General features: G+C 48.0%; 1 protein-coding gene across 1 annotated transcript; it reads right to left on the bottom strand.

Moving 5' to 3' along the window:
• Nucleotides 1–287: 287 nt before the first annotated feature.
• Nucleotides 288–4,432, bottom strand: Nhp2 (NHP2 ribonucleoprotein). The gene is made up of 4 exons (XM_051167924.1): nucleotides 4,195–4,432; nucleotides 4,039–4,108; nucleotides 1,290–1,395; nucleotides 288–725 (listed from the first exon to the last, which is right to left on the bottom strand). The coding sequence occupies exons 1-4, from the start codon at nucleotides 4,352–4,354 to the stop codon at nucleotides 600–602; spliced, it is 462 nt and encodes a 153-aa protein (XP_051023881.1). The 5' UTR covers nucleotides 4,355–4,432; the 3' UTR covers nucleotides 288–599.
• Between the last annotated feature and the right edge of the window lie 3,814 nt (nucleotides 4,433–8,246).

Genomic DNA, 8,246 nt, shown 5'->3' with positions numbered 1-8,246 from the left:
GGAACTGAACCCGGGTCCTCTGGAAGAGCGGCTGGTGTGCCCTTATCTGCTGAGTCATCCCTCCAGCCTCCAGGACCTGGGGGTGTGTACCTAGCTTCATATTTCTATTTAAAATTTACTGTGTGGATAGGAAAACTAATTCTATCAAACATGTAAGGCTCTTGGAGGCATCGCTGACACACGGGCCACAGGCTTTTATGAGGTTGGGTCTGCTGCCTAGTCTCCTACACCTCAACTGTCCTGGAGTGGGAATTGGAGTCAGGGGTGTGCTGAGCATTTGTGAGGCTCTGTACTGAAAGGCTGTTGTCGCTCATTCTGCCAACTTCTTGGCTCTGTCAGCAGCTGGAGTTTAAGAAACACCCCATACTTGTCACATTTCCACCTTAGCATTTTACTTGTACCCCACATTCTTGGAACTGTCTTCATCTATGCTCAGCAGGAGATGGCAAAGATGCTGGCTTTACCTCCAAGAGCAGCTGTTGGAGCTGCCTGGGAAGATTCACACGTCAGGAAATCGGGGAGATGCTGTGAGGGTGGGCAGCCGCCTGCAGACAGCCCAGCAGCTCCTGGAGCAGGTGCTGGGTTGCAGGCCAAGTCTCTCACAGAGGTGCGGGCAGAGCTTGCACCTCCTCCAGGCACTTGTCATAGGCCTCCTGATACTCCTCATGAGGCTTCACCATGATCACGCAGGTGGGTCGCTTGGAGCCTGTAGCTGCACCTAAGTCCTGCACAGAAGAGGAGAAAGGCTGCTGGGAACAGGGGGCACAGGTGACCCACCAGCCTAATCTGGCCCACAGCCCTGTCCCATTGGTACAAAAAAAATTATTTCATACAGTTGCCATCACTAAGCTTCCAAACCATGGTCCCCTGAGCCAATGTTGAATATCCCCAATGGCCTTAAGTCCCCAGCACCCTTTTCACGCCTTGGGCCCCAGACATGGTCCTAGCTATGCAAGGAAGGACGTGAGCACAAACCCCGTAACAGTGCAGTCATGGGAACACAGTGTTTCCATTCTCAACACACACAAGATTCCCATCTTACAGGAAACCTGCCAGCCACCTTAGTCCCAGCCCAGAAAGTTGTGGCAGAATTGCTTGAGCTGCAGTGGCTGGGGCCAACCTAGGTGACGTAAGAAGACACTATCTCAAAAAGAAAACAATGTCTCGAAAAACCAAAAAGAAAAAAAGAAAAAAAACAAGCCACCTAGACCTGAGAATCTAACACTTCTAGTTACTTCCTCAGATAGTGTCCCTAAGGCCAAGTTGGGAGTAGGGCAGGAGCTCCTCACCGTCTTAGAGGGGATATAGACATAGGGTAAATTCTGGTCCTCGCACATAATTGGAAGATGGCAGTACACCTCAATCGGCAACGTGTCTCCTGCCAAAACCAAGATCCTGCAACGAGAGAGAAACCACCATCGTTTCTACTTTGCCCCCTCCTTCCCTTTCAGTTGGTAAGCACTACCTCCAGCAGGGCTATGAGGGCACAGAGATGAATGAGATGCCCTGTCCCGTAGCCAGGCAAGGTGGCAGCACACCTGTAATCCCAGCACTCTGGGAGACAGAGGCAGGGGGATCTCTCTGAGTTCAAGGTCAGCCTAGCCAAGGTATACAGAGAAACTCTGTTAAGGGGGGTGGGGGGTGGGAAGATGCCTTGCCTCCCAAAGACCAACAGCTAATGCGTGTTTAGCAAATGCATTCTTCTGGGGACGTGATCTCTGCTTGGCAGCATGTAAATGCCACCAAATGTGACAAGCAGTAGGTACAGTACTGGGGCAGATAAGGTATGGAGGAATGCCAAAAAACAGCAATTCAGCTCTCCTTGGAGTCCGTAATGTTCCAGACCTTGAACAGAGACTTGAGTGCGACGACGAGGCTCCCAAAACAGCAGGGGCAGGGCTTTAATGAGACCAAGGGAAGCAGTGGTACTGAAGGGCTGGCTGCTGAAAACAAAGATGGCCCTTTGCAGTACATACTAGGAGGGGACAGAGAACAAAGCTGCAGAGAGTGACAAGAGTCACACCTAAATGTTTGAACAAATAGGCTGTCCCAAGAGGAAGTTTGCCAGAGTCCTCAACTGAGGTTGTGAGCTGTCACTGGACCATACCCAGAAGGAGAATGTTCTTCAAGGGTGGGAGACAAAACCCTGTGGCCTCCATACTCTCCCCTTGGGCATCCACTGGTCTTCACTGCCTGCTGCTTTGCTGCTCTCCCTTGTGGTCCCTTCTCCTTGGCTGCCCTGAACCATAGTCATGCCAGGTGCCGTCTGAAGCTGCCAGTGCCCACTTGCCCTACCAAAACACAACCATCTGCCTGTAGGACAGCTAAGCACAGCATGTAGGGGGAATTCTGCATGCCAGCTCGGGGGGCCTCGTAGGATATAAGCACTGCCAAGCCTGACCACCTGAGTTCAGTCCCTGGAACCCAAATGGTGGAAGAGGATCAACTCTCACAAGTTGTCCTCTGAAGTCCATATACAAATGTATATATGTATATACCAGAGTGCACATGTGCACAGGGATGCACACAGACACATTATAAAGGAACCATTTGAAATAACTTGAAAGTTACCTAAAACCAGGCCAGGTGGTGGTGGTACACACCTTTAATCCCAGCACTTGGGAGGCAGAGGCAGGCGGATCTCTGTGAGTTCAAGGCCAGCCTGGTCTACAGAATGAGTTCCAGGACACCCAGAATTGTTATGAGGGTGGGGGGGTGGGGGGAATTACCTAAAGCCACACTTAAAATGCTTTCATGTAAAACCTGGTTTTCTTTTACTTTGGAACTCACAAACTACAGCCCAAATTAATATCTAGAAGTTATAGACTTGGGGCTGGAGAGAAGACTCAGCGGTTAAGAGCGCTGGCTGCTCTTCCTGAGGACCTAGGTTCAATTCCCAGCACCCACAAAATACCTCAACTGTTTGTAGTTCCAGTTCTGGAGGATCTGGCACTATACATGCAGGCAAAACACCAATGCATATAAAACAAAAATACATAAATCATAAAACAAAAACAAAACCCCCAGACTTTGTCACTGTCCTCTCGAATCCATCAACCTTAACTCTTCATCTGGGTTACAATCCTCCTAAATCTGGCCTGCCTCTTCCTAAGTCTTTCCTCAATATCACTTTTCAGGTTTCACTTTGTTCTCAGAACAAGAAGTAAACCTACCATTCCTTTAAAACCCCCCATGAGGGCTGGAGAGATGGCCCAAATTTGTTTTCTAGCACCCACACGGTGGTGCATAAACAACCACCTGTAACTACAGTCCAAGGGGATCTGACTGACACCTTGCCGTCTTCTGACTTCCAAGAACACCAGTGATTCAGACAAAACATTCACACAAAATAAGTCAAAAAGATGAAAAATTTAAAGGCCCTCAAGAGGTGCTTAACTGATAACACTCTGCCCAGGAGCCTACTCCTCTCAGGGTCCCAACCCTCCAAACGTGTTTTGTTGTTTTAGGTGGGGGTTTCCATACTTGGTCATGGCGTCCCTGGAACTCAGAGATCTGCCTCTGTTGGGATTAAAGGCCTACAATGACACGCCTGGGTACCATCCTACCCTATCCTTTTTTGTTTTTGAGATGTTTCCAGAACTCGTGCTGGCCTTGAACTCGCTATGTTATGGAGGTTAACCCTCACTCGCCCCAGGCCTGTTTGGGAAATGTCCCTCTACATCAAGTTGCCTGAAGCCTGGAAAAGTACCGCCAATTCACAGCGTGAACACACGGGGCCCTCGTGTGCGTGTGCGCGCGTGTGTGGGGGCTGGGCTTCTTTTTTCTTCCCTGTCATTCACTGGGAGCTCCATTAAGTGATGGGGTTGTTGGTAGCGAAAGAAGTTTACTGCCTTGACTGGTCAGAGTCAACTTCACCTTTACTGAGCACTAGGTAGATGGAATTTCCTCTTAACCAATTAAAAACCCAAAGTCAGCGACAGAGTAATTGTCTGCTATTCACAAGGCTCTGGGTCCAATCCCTAGCATCGCAGACATGACACACAAGACCTGAAATCCAGCGAAAACACGGGCTCTTACCCTTTCTCGCCCTTGTTGACAAATTTCTGAACCTCCTTCACTCCGCGACGAATCTGCTTCTGCTTCACGGCTGCAAAGAGAAGCGTGAGCCGAGAGCCCCCTCTCCCGCCGTCCGCCCGTCCGCCCGCAGCCCGCCGGCCAGCCCGCCCGCCTCACCCTTCTTGATGCACTTGTAGAGCTTGCGCGTCAGGCGGCGGGAAGCCAGGGGCTGCGCGATGGGGTTCAGGTTGACCAGCAGCTCTTCGTACGTTCGCTCCTCGCTGCAGCCCTCCGCCTGAGCCTCAGACTCCTCGGGAACGGCCTTTATTTTGGTCATTTTAGCGACAAGCGCAGCGCAGTCAGAGCACAGAGCAACCACGCGGCCGCCGCCTCCGGGATCACTTCCGGGTCATGAGGCTGCCCTACCCTCTGACCAATTGGGAAACGAGGTATTCTGCACTGACCAATCTCTAAATCGATCTCCTGGGGGCGGGGTCTTACCATAGGGGCGGGGGTAGTAGGCAATCTAGGGGCGGGTTTGGCGTTCCCTGGCGGGAACCTAGGGAAGCAGAGTTTAGGAGTAGAGTTCCAGAGGAAACGTACTCCCTAATCCCAGCACTCGGGAGGCAGAGGCAGGTGGATCCCTGTGAGTTCGAGGCCAGCCTGGTCTACACAGTGACATCCGGGACAGACACACAGGGCTACATACAGAGAAACCCTGTCTCAAAAAAAAAACAAAAAAAACTCAAAACAAAATATAAAAATAAACCGGGCGCTGTGGTGCACGCCTTTAATCCCATCACTCGGGAGGGAGAGGCAGGTGGATCTCTGTGAGTTCGAGGCCAACCTGATCTACAAAGAGAGCTCTAGGACAGCCAGGGCTATTACACAGACAAACCCTGTCTCGGAAAACAACAAGCAAACAAATATATAGATACATACATACATAGAGGAAAAGAGGCTTAGTCTCCTTCCCGGAGAAAAGGAAGCAGAGAAAGGAAATTATGACCCTAATGTGGCTCCTTAGCTCCTGGCCACAACTAAAGGTTTTTTCTTTTCTTTTCTTTTTTTTAGTTTTTCCAGACAGGTATCCTCTATTATCTTGGCTGTCCTGTTATCTATTCGCTTTGTAGACCAGGCTGGCCTCAAACTCACAGCAATCCACCTGCCTCTGCCTCCTGAGTGCTGGGATTACAGGCATGTGCCACCACTCCTGGCTGAAGGTTTTTTCATATGTTCTTTTCCCCTTCCTGAATCCTGTTGCTGAATCTATAAGCCTCATGCCTTTGATGCCAGCAGTGGAGAGGAAGAGGCAGGTGGATTTCTATCATTTCTAAGTTAGCCTGGTCTACATAGTGAGTTCTGCTTGGTGGTGGTGACATAGACCTTTAATCCCAGCACTTGGGAGACAGGGAACTCTGAGTTCAAGGCCAGCCTGGTCTAGCGAGCAAGTTCCAGGACAGACCTCTTGCCTTGAACTCACAGAAATCTGCCTGCCTCTGCCTCCCTGAGTGCTGGGATTAAAGACGTGCGCCAGCGTGCCGCACTCGGATTTTGACAGTGTTTTAGCAGTGCTTAGCACCTGCTCTGTGTTCCAGGAAAAACTGCCTCTCCTCTAACGCTCTTACTGGCTGCTTAGAAAAAGAGGGACAAAAAAAAAAAAAAAAAAAAAAAAAAAAAAAAAAGCTGGTCTCAGCAGTTTATCTATAGTTCTAGCTAGGTAGGAGACTAAGATGGAAGAATGTTGTAAATCCAGGAATTCACAAGAGCCAGAGGGGGTGTGGGGCTGGCAGCATAGCTGTCTTAATACATTCCCTTGCTTATAGAGCCACCTTCTGGAGATCCCTGGAGTTACCACTGACTGTGGCTGGCAATGCTCTGATTGCAGATTTGGACTTAATCATTCTTGGGTTTTGTTTTCTGTATAGCATTAGTTACCTTAGTCTAAAAATACTAATTAGAAATTCCATAAATTTATTACTAATAGTATTTCAATAACTTCTATTACACTATATGGTTGCAACATTTTTATTTTATCATTGCTGGATTTATTGTTTTGTTTTTGTTTTTTGAGTCAGGGTTTCTCTGTGTAGCCTTGGCTGTGCTGAAACTCTCTCTGTAGACCAGGCTGGCCTCAAACTCAGAGATCCACCTGCCTCTGCCTCCCAAGTGCTCCCACTGCTCAGCACATTGCTGTTTTTTTTAAAGATTTATTTTTATTTATTTGTTTGTTTTATGTAGATGAGTGTTCTATCTGCATGTACACCTGAATGCCAGAAGAGGGTATCAGATCTCAGTATAGATGGTTGTGAGCTACCATGTGGTTGCTGGGAATTGAACTCAGGGCCTCTGGAAAAGTAGACAGTGCTCTTAACTGCTGAGCCATCTTTCCAGCCCCTATTTTTATTTTTTGGTTTTTCGAGACAGTGTTTCTCTGCTGGCCTTGAACTCACAGAGATACACCTGCCTCTGTCTCCATAGTGCTGGAATTAAAGGCATATGCCACCATACCCGGCCCCCCTATTTTTACTTTATTTTTTAAATTGTGTTTGCATGTAGGTATGTGCATGTGACTATCGGTGCCTGTGGAAGCTATCGACATCTGACCTCCTGGAGTTGAAGTTAGATTGTGAACCAAGCCGGGCATGGTGGCCGCACACCTTTAATCCCAGCGCTCGGGAGGCAGAGGCAGGCGGATCGCCGTGAGTTCCAGGCCAGCCTGGTCTACAAAGTGAGTCCAGGATGGCCAAGGCTACACAGAGAAACCCTGTCTCGAAAAATTTTTTAAAAAAATAAATAAATAAAAATAGATTGTGAAAAAAAGAAAAAAAATAGCTTGTGAACCACCTGGCAGGGGTGCTGAAAACCAAACTCAGGTCCTCTGGAAGAGCAGCAAGCGCTCTGGACTGGTTAGCCATCTCTAAATTGATGCTCATGTCTCAATGTCCTGTTTTATAAATTAAACCTTCAGGGCTGGAAAGATGGCTCAGCCTTAGGGAGCTCAAAACCATCGTAACTCTAGTTCTTTTTTTTTTTTTTTTTTCTTTTTGGTTTTTATGAGACATGGTTTCTCTGTGTAGCTTTGGCTGTCCTAGACTCACTTTGAGGGCTGGCCTTGAACTCACAGCGATCCACCTGCCTCTGCCTCCCAAGTGCTGGGACTACAGGTGTGTGCCACCATGCCCGGCCGTAACTCTAGTTCTAAAGGACCTGACACTCTCTTCTGGACTCTGTGGGCACCTGCATTCATGGGCACATACTCCCACACACATACATTATGGTAAAATAAAATCTTTTTTAAAAATTTAGGGGCAAGGCGCTAAGCATAGTGGCCAGCCTGGTCTACAGAGTAAGTTACAGGATAGCCAGGCTACACAGAGAGCCCAAAAATAAAATAAAAATTTCTTTTCTTTTTTTCTTTCTTTCTTTCTTTCTTTTTTTTTTTTTTTTTTTTTTAGACAGGGTTTCTCTGTGTAGCCTTGGCTGTCCTGCACTCACTTTGTAGACCAGGCTGGCCTTGAACTCACAGAGTTCCTCCTGCCTCTGCCTCCGAGAGTGCTGGGATTACAGACCTCTGCCACCATGCCTGGCTATAAAATAATTTTCTTTCTTTTTTTTTTTTTTTTTTTTTGGTTTTTCGAGACAGGGTTTCTCTGTGTAGCCTTGGACATCCTGGACTCACTTTGTAGACCAGGCTGGCCTCGAACTCACAGCGATCCGCCTGCCTCTGCCTCCCGAGTGCTAGGATTAAAGGCATGCACCACCACGCCCGGCTTATAAAATAATTTTCAATGCTTATTTTACTTATTTTGTGTGTAAGGGTATTTTGTCTGCATACCACACGTGTGCCTGCCAGAAGAGGGTGTCAAAGCCCTTGGAGCCAGCAACCACATGTTGGCTCACAACCATCTATAATAACATCTGGTGCCCTCTACTGGCCTGCAGGTGTCCATACAGACAAAACAGCGTATACATAATACATTTTTTAAAATCTTTTTTCCCCAGGAAGGTTTCTCTGTCCCATACTTGCTTTGTTGATCAGGCTGTCCTCGAACTCAGAGATCCACCTGCCTGTGCCTCCCAGAATGCTGGGATTACTAGCAAGAAGTATGTTCTTAATTGTTATTTGAAGCCCAGGATATGTAAATGTAACTTCCTCACTTGCCTTTTCTGTGGGAAAGGTACCGGCTAGTTGAGTAAGGAGTGTGGCTTTTTGCATAATTAAGAGC

The sequence above is a fragment of the Acomys russatus genome, chromosome 25 (assembly GCF_903995435.1).
Source record: "Acomys russatus chromosome 25, mAcoRus1.1, whole genome shotgun sequence".
NCBI lineage: Eukaryota > Metazoa > Chordata > Mammalia > Rodentia > Muridae > Acomys > Acomys russatus.
Note: the sequence above shows the minus strand (reverse complement) of the source record. Positions and strands in the feature narration are given on the sequence as shown.

Coding starts and splice junctions, on each gene's coding strand:
- Nhp2 (XM_051167924.1), bottom strand. CDS start 4,354: ATGACCAAAATAAAGGCCGTTCCCGAGGAGTCTGAGGCTCAGGCGGAG. Junction 1,396..4,038: donor GTCAACAAGGGCGAGAAAGG/GTAAGAGCCCGT, acceptor CTCTCGTTGCAG/GATCTTGGTTTTGGCAGGAG. Junction 726..1,289: donor TCTATATCCCCTCTAAGACG/GTGAGGAGCTCC, acceptor TCTTCTGTGCAG/GACTTAGGTGCAGCTACAGG.